The following is a 13810-nucleotide window of genomic DNA, read 5'->3' as shown; positions in this document are numbered from 1 at the left end:
TTCTGGGAGTTGAAGTCCACAAGTCTTAAAGTTCCCAAGTTTGGACACCCCTGCTATATACTTTATTTCCAAGTATGAACACACAAAGAGGGAAAGCATTAGCCTTCCCTCCACCATCACCATCCTTGTTTTTCGTGGGCAACCCTGAGCAGGAAACATTGCTTCAGAAGCAGTGGCGCTTCAGGCCGGCTTAATAATGACCCATTTTCTCCTCCACCGCCGATACCAAATTCGGCAACTGGTACCAAGGCCTCCCCTGTAGAAAAATATGAGTGACACAGGCCCCGCCCCAACGGCACCATCGCGTCCACTTACAAGAGATCACACGTTCACTACGTCATCTCCGCCCGGCCTAGTTTAAGGGACTCCTGGGTTTTTCGGGCGGAGCTTTGGGAGGCCGAAACGTCAGCTGGCAACGGCGTGTCGCGTGACCGTCCGTCGAATGACGTAGGAGGAGGAAGAAGAAGACGCCATTAGAAAAGCGGCTGAGCGAGATACCCCGGTGCGGGAGGGTGGTGGCTCGGGGTTCCTCTCTCTTTCCCCCCCCCCTCCACCCCGCCGCTTCCGTCTCTCCTGTGGTTTGCTTCCCCCTGGCAGTCTTTCTCCACGCGGCCTCCTTTCCTCCTCCCCCACCCCCGCTCCCCTTTTACGGTTCTCTTGGACTCTGCTCAGCGCCCCGTATCAGAGCGGAGCGGGCTTCGGCGGTTTGCCGATGTGAGGCCGCGGCAGCGGCGGCCACTTCGCTGCGGATGGCGACGGCAGCGGCCACTTCGGGCGCGGTAGGCGGCGGCGCTGCTGCTGCTGCTGCCGGCGGGCGAAGTTTCTCCTTCAAGGTGGTCCTGCTCGGGGAAGGCTGCGTGGGAAAGACTTCTCTAGTACTCCGTTACTGTGAGAACAAGTTCAATGACAAGCATATCACCACTCTGCAGGTAGGCCGGGAGGCTGCAGGAGGCCGCTCGCCAGCTTCGGCAGGGGTGAAACTCGGCTTCCTTCATTAAGATGGGCTGGTTTCTCCTATCGCACTCGGTGCTTTTGAAGAGTGGGTCCCCGAGCTGCCGCCCCCCCCCCCCCAATCCCCTAATCCGAACAGCGAGAGAGTGAAGCGCTTCGAAATTTCCAGCCCGGACCACGCACTCTTTAGAAAAATAGCCATTAATGTTTATCAAATCCATCTTGATTGGAGATAAATAAAATTGATTGTGTCAGACAATATGGAAACACAAAACAGGTAGTAGGAAAAGCTGAAAAAATAGGTAACATCGGTTCTAGTTTAGAAATGCTATAGTAAACTGACTACTATTTCTCTGGAATTTGAAGATATTGGGTATTTTAATGTATGCATGAACCAAAGCCTGCTCAATGTTCTGTTTTTCACCCCTAGTATTAAGTTTCATAAGTAAGTCCCAATGTATTGTTTTACTACTGTAGAAGCTCAAACTTTAGAAGGACAGTATCTTTAAAATAATTGTCCCATAGAGTTTTGCAAACTGATATTTCTGAAACACTGTAATTCTAGAATTAAGATAGAAATGATAGGTATTGAGAATAGAAGTAAATTGAAGTGGCTGTGTGGCCTTGCTGTTTAGAACTACAGTATGCAATGTTAGATCAGCAGGAATTAATAAAACATGGTAATTGTAGAAATTATTTTATATTTCAAAATTGCAGAAATCTCTAAGACAGCTTGGTTGTTTATTGTTTTTTTCTTTCAAGAATTTCACATGATCATCAGATATTCTGGATAAACATGATCATACCCTGTAATTATACTTCTCTGACATTAACCAGACTTTGAAAAAACATGTTTATCTATTTACTTTCCACTGACCACTTTGCAAACTACTTAATAAACATGCTGATTTATATATAGTAAAATCTTGAATGGTTTTGTAATTTGAAACTCTTGTTGATACAGTTCATTTGCTTTGCCCATACTTTTTAGAGAATAGTAATGGAATAGTTTGTCAGATCCAGTATATAGTCACATGCAGGACTGAAATAGACTCCGAATAATTCAGATTACAGAAGGATATATTTGTAATGATGTCTCTCCAAGGATACAAATAAGACCATTTAAAGGAGTTTCCATACACATCTATAACTAAACTTGATTAAGTTTAACTTTCATTATCAGCTGTTAGGGTCCACTTGATTCTTCAAATAGATTTCTTCCATACCAAAATTCTATGTTCCATCTAAATGTCTGTTTAACATGGCTTTAAGGATAATTATATTGAATTTATGAATTACAATACAGTACAGCAGTGCTGATCCTTTTGCTTTCTAAAACAAACATGCAAGAGAATATATTACATCTTTGCAAACAATTATTGCAATTGTTTCTGTCTACAGTACAGAAAAATACTATTCCCATTATACTGTTCATTAATAAATCACAGGTTTGTTTCTTAGTATATATAGTATACCAGTACTTTTTGAATATAGTGTTTAAACAAATCTGCTAAACTTGTTAGGTAGATTCTTGGGATTTCCCTTTTATCATTATTAGTTGAGTGAATAGAAACTTTGTGCACTTGAATGTTAAGATTGTTCTCTCTTGCTAATGACCACTATAATGGGAAGCTAGCAGTCTGCAGCTAAGAATTAGTTACTGGCAGGCAATCCATGCTGGATATGATACTAGTTAAGGACTTCTTTTAAAATTCACAATTGCTAATTGTAACTTCCTCTAAAGATTAAATTTGTTGTTCTTTAACATCCTGCTCTTTCTCAAAGAAGCCCCAGAAGACTTACATAATTCTTTGTTTCCATTCCACACCAGTTTTATTGCAACACTCCTACAAGACAAGTTATGTCTTAAAGCAGTCAGTTTTATTTTGTTCTTTAAAAAACTACTGTAATATAATCTAAAATGCGATATTTTACAGTTCTGTAAATCTATAAACAGATTATTTTATACAGCGATTAATTAACCTATGAAATTGTTTAGGAAGGTAGTGCTTGACTTATAACAGTTCATTTAGTGACTGTTCGAAGTTACAACAGCACTTTAAAAAGTGATTTGCGACTGTTTTTCACACTTACAACTATTGCAGCATTCCCATGGTCACATGATTAAAATTTAGATATTTGGCAACTGGTTCATGTTTATGATGGTTGTGATCACCTTTCGTAACTTTCTGACAAGCAAAGTCAATGGGGAAGCCAGATTCACTTAACAGCACTGTTACTAATTTAACAATTGTAATGATTCACTTAATAACTGGCAAGAAAGGATATAAAATGCAGCAAAATTCACTTAACTGTCTCACTTAGCAATTTAAATTTGGGGCTCATTTGTAATCATAAGCCAAGGACTACCTGTAATATGCTTAATGTAAATTGAGAGTAAATAAATTGATAAGATTCAATTTATGTGATTGAAACAAAGTTAATTTCTTAGATTTAAGACATTTTATATTCCTTTGAAGTGCCATCTAGACTATATTAGATTTCTCAGAATTGCTTTATTATAAACTGAAAAAAGATGTCCATCTTTACTCATTTAAATGCCTCAGACCAATGCTGGGTCGCAAACATTTGCCTTCTGATGTTAAAGCAAGAAGAGAGAACAAGAGGTTGGAGGACCTCATAATTAAAAAATTTTCAAGCAGTCTGTTATCTGCCACTCATTTTATTGTTGGTTTGACATTGGTGTTAGGAAAGGCAGGAGGTTCTCTGTTGAGGAAATATCTTTATTTATATCCCTTTTCTAAATAATATGAACACTTTGTTCCAAATCAGATTGATAGGCTATTGTCTGATTAAATTGGGTTTAATCAGGTAGCCAGTTTTTATATCTTACAAAACCTGGTTCAGAATGTTAAACTAATGAAACATTTTCCAGTTTTGAAATATCAGTTTATTCAAAGTTTGTTTTATTACTGTATAAACCTGAACTTTGAATACATTAAAGGTGACTCAAGGCAGTATATAGAATCAGTTAAAACCCAATGTAACAATAAAAGAACTGAAAATAATGTGGTATTTACAGTATTTACAGAACTTCAGATATGATCTCCAAAATGTTATTTAAAATAGAAGTAGTGTTCTCTGCAACACCTTAAAGCAACTGCATCTTTTCTGAGACAGGGAACTTGAAGGCAATTGTGCAATATTAGAAAAGGGTGAGATGTTTTAAGATGCTGCAAGTAGTGTTTTATTTGCGTTCCTTCATACTTAAAGGCATCTTTTGGAGTTTGAGTCCAATATGCAGCACAGTCGTATTCACTGGAAGAAAGGTTTTATTCAGGAGTCTTTATTTCTTCTCCATTATCCAAAAGAAGAAGTACAAAATAGAGTTTGCAACACCATTATATGCATCACAGATAACAATAGCTCTTTTAGTTTGTTGAAATTTCTTGAAGTATTTCTCTGAACTAATCCATAATTTTGCCAAAAACAGAAAATTTAATTGCCTAATTAATATTTTTTGCCCCAGACCATCATTTCCGCAATAGACTTTCTTATAAATAACATTGTACAAAGTGAAGAAAAGGAATAAAAAGTCATTAGTCAAAACTATAATATTGAAATAAATGAAAGGAATTGATGAAATCTTATTAAATACGAGGAAAATATAGGCAATTCAAGTTTAACACCATTCAGATCCACTTTTTTATTCTTGCAAAGTATCATTTCTTCTACATCTATATACTAGTCATATTTTTATATAAATTAGTATGACATGAGGTTGTTTTATATTTACAAAACTCATTGAAATATTAGTATGAGTCAGTAATCTAGGCATTAATTTTATGTGTGTTTTTCCACTTGCAGGCATCTTTTCTAACCAAGAAGCTAAATATTGGAGGAAAAAGAGTAAACCTTGCAATATGGGTAAGTGCTGTAATCATGTTGTCATACACTGCATTTAAATATCAAACTTTACTTAGGAAAACAATTTACTGTTTGAGTAGATTAAATAAGATCAGTATTTTTGTATCATGCAGGATACAGCTGGACAAGAAAGATTTCATGCACTAGGTCCTATTTACTACAGAGACTCTAATGGAGCTATTTTAGTTTATGATATAACAGATGAAGATTCTTTTCAAAAGGTAACTATACCATTTCCCTGTATCAAATAAGCAACCACAGCAAGTACATTTTTTTCAAATTAAATTTCACTCTTATATTTTAGAAATAACCTGATGGATAAACTTATCTCATTATACTGTGGACTTGGATTGAATAAAAAGTGGTATCTAAATGGGCCTATGCCCTGGAGGAATAGCATTAACTAGTGAAATAGTGCTCCTAGATTTCACTGCATGATTCTGAATGTATGCTGAAGGTTGAATAGGAGAAAAGGTGCAAAGGAAGTCCCATTTTATAAACAGAGTAGACCTATGTGTCAGTAGTAGATCTAAAAGCATTTTTTATGTACAATCCAGAAGTAAGTTCCATTAAATTAAATTCAGTAGCATTCACTTCCAATAAAGTGAACCAATACAACCAATTTCGTTGTATTTAAGTACAATGACAATAAAGATTATACTTATACTTAAAAAGCAGTTATAGGATTGCAATTCCTGTGAAGACAATGAAAAGAGACTGGGATTTCTGATTAGAAATTTTAAAATAACTTTTTAAAAAACTTAAAAATTGTAATATTGAAATACATTTTCTTGTTACTTTTATAGGTAAAAAACTGGGTAAAGGAATTACGAAAAATGTTGGGAAATGAAATTTGCCTATGCATAGTTGGTAAGATTTGGGTTTTTACATCTTATTTTTCATTTTTAGTGGAATGTTGCATTTAAATGATAGCATAAAACCTATAAGTGCTTTTTAAAAACCCTTTTAATTTTGGTACTGATTGGCTTCAGTAAGAAAAATACTATCTGAGGATTGTAAAAGTAAACAAGGAAAAAATGGAAAGCAGAATGGCAGTAGCAAGAATGTGAGAAAGTTTTTTGAGAAATTTCTGAATGTGTTTATATCCTTATTACAGTTCTGAGTGCATTTAGCTCTACACTAAATAATCTTTGTGAACAAGTTAATATAAAATTGCTTTAGAAAATAAGGTTGAAAGGTTTCCTCCAAACTATACAAATTACTTGCCATTTTGGGAAGTTCTTTGGTATCTCAAATTAAGTTTAACTGCATTTTATGTGTTTGAAATAACCAAAGCTTCCTGTTTAATTATACAAGCAAACATGTCTTTTAGAGATTAACCAAAGATTTCAGGATGGAGCAGGATTCTATCATGCTATTTAATACTTTCATGGTGAAGAATTACAAAAATGTTTCAGCATGTTCTTTTGTATTCTTGCTGCTTAAGTTATAGTCTTGATAATGTGAAGTTGAGTTTGACAATTAATTCTGGATATCTGAATGGATACAGATGTAGAAGAGTAAATGCCACTCATGCTAGAAACAATGAATACTAGAAGTCAGTTAGAAACATATTGTTGATGTTGAGCAGATTGGTTAGAAACATATTGTTGATGTTGAGCAGATTGTATCTTCCTCATTTATTTTGTATATTAATGGAATCTGAATTCTTGATAGGTAACAAGATAGATTTGGAGAAGGAAAGACATGTGTCTATTCAAGAAGCAGAATCGTAAGTTTTTGACTCTTAATTTCAATACTACTTTGACAATGCCATCACATATAGAGCATACAGTAATCCTCATTTAGCATTTAGACAGCAACCGATCGCAGTTGCAACAGTGATGAAATAGTAACTTTGTGACCAGTGCCCTTGCAGCATCTCTTTCACATGTTCATCATCACAATCAATAACCTGTTGTCCTGTGCCTGACCTGATTCCCCCCCCCCCCAAAAAAAAGCTGGAGAGATTGCCTAAACATGATATTGTTCTGAGTTGCTTTTCTCTGCTGCACAGCCTATTCCTAAAAAGGCTTAAGCCGCAAGTTAAGAAACCTAGCTTTGTGGTCTTAATTAGTTGATTAGAATGTTGGGGGAGCTTGCAGTTACTGCCTAAAATTGACAAGACCCTAATTAGTTTTACTCCAAAGGATTTAGTTTGCTTCCTAAATAGCATTTTAAGTAAACAATTAGCAGTAGCACATTTCTTTCACTGTGTACTTCCCATTGAGTACCTTATGACTCTCTTATAGTCCCTCCCTCTCCAAAGAATGTAAATACAGGAATAAATTCTGCTAAATACCCCAGCACTGGGGTGACTATTCAAAAGGACATCAGGGTGGGGAAAAAAACTATAAGAAATATCCTTTTGTCCAAGTTCTTCACAAGTTGAATTCTAGAAAGCTTCCCTTGGGTTTGGCCTCATCTGGCTGCTTGTGGTTATATCCTTCAGACAATCTCATTTATTTTGGCCATGTCCTGTGGGGGAATTCACCTATGTTAGGAAGAGTTAGCAGTAAAAAAAGAAATCAGTCCTCCAAAAAACACGGCGGATGAACACCATCAAAGCTGACACCAGTCAGACCACAGAGCAATTCAAAGAAGTAGTGCAAGATTGGCAGATATAGAGAGAACTGGCTCATAGAATCACCAAGATTCTGACATGACTGAATGAATTATATCATCATCATCATCAACCTTCTCTTTCTGTCATTTTAAAGCAAAGGAGAGGAAAGTGAAGTAAACTTGTAAGGCCAATCATGATCATGTGATTTTTCACTTAGTGACTTCTTTGCTTAACAATGAGTTGCCAGTCCCAATTATAGTTGATAAATGAGGACCACCTGTATACATATTTAAATAATGAAGTATTAAAACATTCTGTGCAATTAGTGTACTTAAAAACTATCTTTACTGCCTCAATTCTGCTGTTAATGTTGTTTTTCTAATTAATTTAAATAGTCTGTGTTCAGATCCAAATATATTACAATCAATGACCAGATGCAACTACAATTCAGCCACAATTTACAGGGAGGAAAACAATGGGATATTTTTGCTGTGCATTAGACGTATTAAAATGTACACTGTATAATTTATTTACGATATAGAAAATGAATGCAATTGTAATTTTCAGTCATAAGATAAGGCATTTTTCTTGCAGATATGCAGAATCAGTGGGAGCAAAACACTATCATACATCTGCCAAACAGAACAAAGGAATAGAAGAACTCTTTCTTGATTTGTGTAAACGTAGGTTTGTCTAATGTATGGGTTAATGTTTCTGTTATGAAAGCAAATGCCTCTTGAATGATGAGCTACTGTTTTATATCCAGTTTTATTTGCACTAGATTTAAGCTATGTAAGACAATTTGCATTACAAATTTCTAATTTTTTTAATTAACATTCTTAACATAAACAATTAACAAAACAATCTTTAAACTTAAGGAAAAATAATTATAGAAACCAAAAGAGAAAAGAAACAACTCCATACAAAGAATGAAAAGAAAAAAAAATTATATTTTATATTTAACAAGTCACTCATTGTTAATAAATACACTATTGTAAATAAACTACATAAACTACAAAACATTATCATAAAATATCATAAACTTTCTGCCATAGTAACGCATATAGCTGCATTCTTTGGTTAATAGAAAATATTGTGTTTTCCAAAGCAATCATACATTCCTGACAACCATTCCTTAACATTTGGAATAGTACCATATTTCCAGTTTTTCAATAAGATACTTTTAGCCACTTCCTATTCTTGATATAACCATCATTCCTGATCAACGGATTCCAAAGTCTTGGTATATATGTCAATTTCCCTACTTATTTACTATCCCACTAAGATACCAAAAACTGTAGTTTTTCATATTAAAATTTTGTAATTTTATTTAAGCACATTAGTGCAGAACCTTCTGTCCACATTAGTATTCTGACATCACAAAGTGGTTATTCTGCAACTCTGAATATTTTAAAAATAGTAATGTCATTGAATGTTAAAATAATGTTACTATTTAAAATTGAACTGCAACCATTTATAAACTAACTTAAAATATATTTGTTATGTTATGTTCTGTTATATTACGTTACATTACATTGGGATAGATAAAATAGTTCCCTGCTTAACTGTTGAATATTTGTATCTTCAGCAAAATGCTGAAGTGCATTTTAAAAGATTTTAGAGGTACTGTATATTAATATAATTGGTTATGCAATTTTGACTTACTAAGTATTTCATACAGTATTATAAAAAATGTAGCTAAGGTTTTTTCTGACCAGAACAATATATGGTGGGAGCTAATATTTTGTTTTGTAGCCTGCCATCATTCTGTTTACTATTTCTGTTCCTGTATTTTAAGTCAGGGGAGTGAGTTCGGTGGCTACTAAGGGAGATACTTACGGTTTTATCTGCAGTTGCAGGTATTCCATTGTCTGTTCCTGTTCAAGATTATTTCTATTTATAGGATTAATGATCCATCCAAATGGCATAGTTTTCCTATTTTCGTCTTTGTTTTCTACGGTAGTACAGGGTGAGGATAGTAGATTGAGCAGTAATTGTGAGAAAGACAATTGTAGGTCAGAAATGGCACTGCTTATTTGATTAAGACTCATAATTTGTAGCATGAAGCCATGCTTCCAGTAGCATGCACTTTGATTACTGGCTGCTAGATCCTAGAACATGTGTTGGGATACTATATAGAGAGGCAGAAATCACAGTTCTGCTAAAAAATGGACAAAATATAAACTTAACCTGTTAAACTGATGCTTGACGTGTGATATCATTTTAAGGTATAGCCTCTTAGTTCCATAAGAGAAGAAGATGATTCAGTTCCTGCTTATTTTTACTGAAATGTTAATGCCTGATATGTAAACCTAGGACAGGAAAAAATACATATGACAGTAATATAAGGCTTCAAAATCCAGTTCTGCAGAAGTTAAATCTAGTTAAATAATAAGCATTTCAAAAGAATGGCAGGGATGAGATACTGACAATGCTGACATTTAAACTATAATATAGTTTATGGACCATAAACTGTTTTATGGTGTTGCAGCTGTTCCTTATTTTGCCGTAACCACATAGGAAGATGCGCCAGGGAAATTGAAGACTACTGCTTATTACTAAGACTGTGCATGCCCATTTCTTAGCCGCATCAGAGTTCAGGAATCTTTTGGGTATAGAAATATGGTGGTACCTATTAGCTAATGGGTTGTTGTAGAATAATCTGGGATGGTAATCACTGAAATAGAATGGTTATTACCTTGAAAAGTGATAAGCTCTCTGTAACAGTGACATATTCAAATTGATGTCAGATAATTATCTTTGCTATTATATTTGATTCTTTAAAGACCATTTGTCTCTAATTTTAGTTCAGTAATACATGTCGGGTTTCAGATAATATTGGGCATTTAAAATTATATTCTGTTTATAAATTAACTTATAAGTAATATGTGTTTAAAGAATCTTTTACAAAATTTGCATATGTTACATTTGTATAAAATATGAGTTGCTTTTCTGCTTAATGATTAGAAATTATCTAATGTAATATAATATTTTTGTATTGTAGGAATGATAGAAACTGCGCAAGTTGATGAGAGAGCACGAGGCAATGGTTCTAGTCAATCAGGAGCTGCAAGGCGGGGAGTACAAATCATTGATGATGAGCCCGCAGCTCAGAGTAGTGGAGGTTGCTGCTCCTCTGGATAATTGTACAAGAGACTGGGCTTCTTGCCCTTTAGTGAAGACTGCCACATTCAGAGTCTCATTCTTTATCCGCGGAGAATTGGAATTAACAGTATTTAAAATCATTTGTAACAATTCAATACCATTAAGTGCTAAACTAGTGGAGTATGTGACCAGAGAATTGGCATTTTCTACAGTGATTAACAAAGCAAACCAATGGCCTTTTTACATATTTCTTTAATAACGAATAACATTGCATGTGAGAAGGACTTATGGCTTCATTTATATTTTAAATGAGATCATTATTTAATAACTTATACACCTTATTGGAATTAGACATTTTTGCAGCTCTTTGTATTTTGTGGTAGATCAAGCTGTATCTCTTCACAATTGCAAATCCATTTCTTTTTAATTAGCAGATATCTGGATACTATTTTTGCAGGGGTACCACTGATATATAACTGCTTGACTACTTTGATATATTCATCTTGTACTCCATGCTGGTAAAATAAATGATAAATTACACATTAAATATTTTATCTGCTTTTATAAGTGCAGGTGCAGAAATATATACACAAGTCTTGTCAGTGATTGTGAGGTGAAAAACGGTGGGAAGATACAAGTTCTATTACTGCTGACTTTCTCTTTGTTAGATTATGATAATTAGTTTTCCTTGCTCTAAACTTTACATACGTTTCTAAATATTTTTCTAGCAGCTATTGATCTATATATAACACTCTCAGTCCAAAAAATCTAGTTGGAATGTTGTGAACTGTTAATGTTTCTTTTTACTAATATAAGTTTGACATGGGTACAATACTCCTTATAACACACACACACATTATATCTGTGAGTAGGCCTTTTTTATTTGATCATCTCTAAGAAAGACCTGCTCATGAAGCTTCACTTGTCCTTATATTCTTGCTTCCTTATATATAGTGTTAAAAATGGAAATTAAAATAACTTGGCTGTGACACATAAAAATCCATTAAAATGGATATGAATTATTGAACTTCGAACAATTATTGAACTTTAAATCCAGTTTTTGAGAACTTCCAGTTATTAAGTATGTATAAGGTATTTTCTGAAAAAAAGAAATACAGGAAACATACCTGAAAGTGTTTTTGTTTCAGAATAACATTGCATCAAAAGAAGGATATTGTTGAGTTCCTGAAGGAAATTCCACATGGTTATTTGGTAAATGGGAGTATTTTGGCATGGAACATACATGATTTTGCTTTTAGAAATTTACTTGTTTGATTCTCCACTTCAGATGGCTTGAATTTTCAGTACTATGATGAATATAATGAATATGCAAGCTCAAACAATGAACACTGGGAGTTGGATACACATCCTATAAAGGTCACTTTCCAGATACTGACACAGACCCCTTAAGAGTGGCATTTTAGAAAACACTGCATGCATTTATAATACTATTAAAGTTGATGTACAAAATCAGTGGAAGTCAACAGGAAGAAATTAACTCACACATGGCTGGGTAAATATATACATTATACTCTGTACCTTAACCCCTACTGAAACTGTAAATTAAATGATTTGTTAAAATACTTATGTTCAAATAGCTTGCTTACTGTGACTTCTCCCATGTGCTGCTGTATGCTACCCTATATTCATTAAATATATTTAGTATCTTCTTTTTACAGCTATTTGTCTGAACTGTGTTTGACATAGACAATTTTGAGTATCTGTTCAAAGGCAAAAACAATACTTTTACTTATTTTAGAAATAATGGTTTCAATTTTTCATATTCATGACTCTAAAAATAATCCTTGGGTTTTCCCTTCTTTCTTGTTAAATATGCTCTTGGAATGAACCTTTGTGCATTATTGTAAAATAGGGCGTTGCATGATTCAGAGAGCATCCACTTATAAAATTCTTTAGTAAATGAGCAGGATATTGCTGAAGTTTGAGGGGAGTTCCAGATTAAAATTGGTACCCTTATCCTAAACAAAAACACAATTTATGTAATGGAAATACTCTGGTTATACTTCTAAGTTGCTTAACTCATATTCCTCCTGATTCAATATGTGAAAAAGTTTTTTGTGTAAAAAAAAAACTATCGAAAGCTTTATAGAAAGAGACACAAAAAGTGAAAATATTAGTCTTTGTAAGGCAGCAGATACTGCTTAGCAGTAGAAACAAGCTGCAAGTTTACTTCTAAAAATCTTACTGGAGAAACATCTTTGAAAAACAATCTACTTGGAACTCATGACATAATTGTTTTTTATTTATTCAATTTCTATTTTATAGTGGCCATTTACGCATGCGTTTGAAGTATACAACTTTTAAGGCTATGATTCTTTTTACCTTTAAATCCATGATCCCTTATTTATGTTTCTGATACGTGTAAACTGGAAGACTAATGGAAGAATTTTGTATATTAGTAAACAGATTTTATTGGTATGTTAACTTTTCAATGGTTTTATAATTTATGTAGTGGATGCTATAGTCTTGAAAAAAGAATACACCCTCTTCTGAGTTCTATGGTTTTAGATATCAGGATATAGTAAAAACCATTTACCTAAAAGTAGATAAATTCAACTTCAGATGTACAACAACATATGACTTGTTACACAATGTCATCTATTTTATAAAAAGAAAACCAAAATGAAAAGGGCATGTGTGAAAAACTAAGTACATTTTATGATTCAATAACTTGTAGAACCCCTTTTAGCAACAACTACTTGAAGTAATCATTTTCTGTATGTCTCTCACATAATTGTGGAGGACGTTTGACCCAATCTTCTTTACAACATTGCTTCAGTTCATTGAAGTTTGTGGGCATTTGCTTATGCACAGCTTTCTTGAGGTCCCACCACAGCATTTCAATTGGGTTGAGCTCTGGACTTTGAGCCATTGCAACACATTCTTTTCTTTTTCAGCCATTTTGTTGTAGATTTGCTGGTGCGCTTGGAATCATTGTCCTGCTACATGACCCAATGTCAGTTTATCTGTCAGGCAGATGGCCTCACATGTGACTTTAGAATATTTTGGTATACAGAGGAGTTAATGGTCGACTCAATAACTGCAAAATGCCCAGATCCTGTGGCTGCAAAACAAGTCTAAATCATCCACCATCCACTTTTGCTTGACAGTTGATATGAGATGTTTGTGCTGATATGCTGAGTTTGGTTTTCACCAAACATGGCATTGTACATTATGGCCATACATCTCCATATTGGTCTCATCTGTTCAAAGGACAGTGTTCTAGAAGTCTTGTGATTTGTTCAGATGCAGCTTAGCAAACCTACTCCCTGCTATCAT

General features: G+C 34.3%; 1 protein-coding gene across 1 annotated transcript; it reads left to right on the top strand.

Moving 5' to 3' along the window:
• Positions 1–381: 381 nt before the first annotated feature.
• Positions 382–12188, top strand: RAB21 (RAB21, member RAS oncogene family). Its single transcript, XM_081956690.1, has 7 exons — positions 382–929; positions 4780–4839; positions 4953–5060; positions 5646–5709; positions 6517–6571; positions 8000–8088; positions 10410–12188. The coding sequence occupies exons 1-7, from the start codon at positions 750–752 to the stop codon at positions 10547–10549; spliced, it is 696 nt and encodes a 231-aa protein (XP_081812816.1). The 5' UTR covers positions 382–749; the 3' UTR covers positions 10550–12188.
• Positions 12189–13810: the final 1622 nt, after the last annotated feature.

This window comes from Natrix helvetica, assembly GCF_964273705.1.
Source record: "Natrix helvetica genome assembly, chromosome: 6".
Taxonomy (NCBI): domain Eukaryota; kingdom Metazoa; phylum Chordata; class Lepidosauria; order Squamata; family Natricidae; genus Natrix; species Natrix helvetica.
The sequence above is the reverse complement of the archived record's forward strand: the minus strand, read 5'-3'. Positions and strand labels throughout refer to the sequence as shown.

Excerpts from the sequence above, each read along its gene's own strand:
- RAB21 (XM_081956690.1), top strand. The coding sequence starts at position 750 with ATGGCGACGGCAGCGGCCACTTCGGGCGCGGTAGGCGGCGGCGCTGCT. Across the intron at positions 4,840-4,952 it reads GAGTAAACCTTGCAATATGG|GATACAGCTGGACAAGAAAG; the intron begins GTAAGTGCTGTA and ends TGTATCATGCAG. Across the intron at positions 6,572-7,999 it reads TCTATTCAAGAAGCAGAATC|ATATGCAGAATCAGTGGGAG; the intron begins GTAAGTTTTTGA and ends TTTTTCTTGCAG.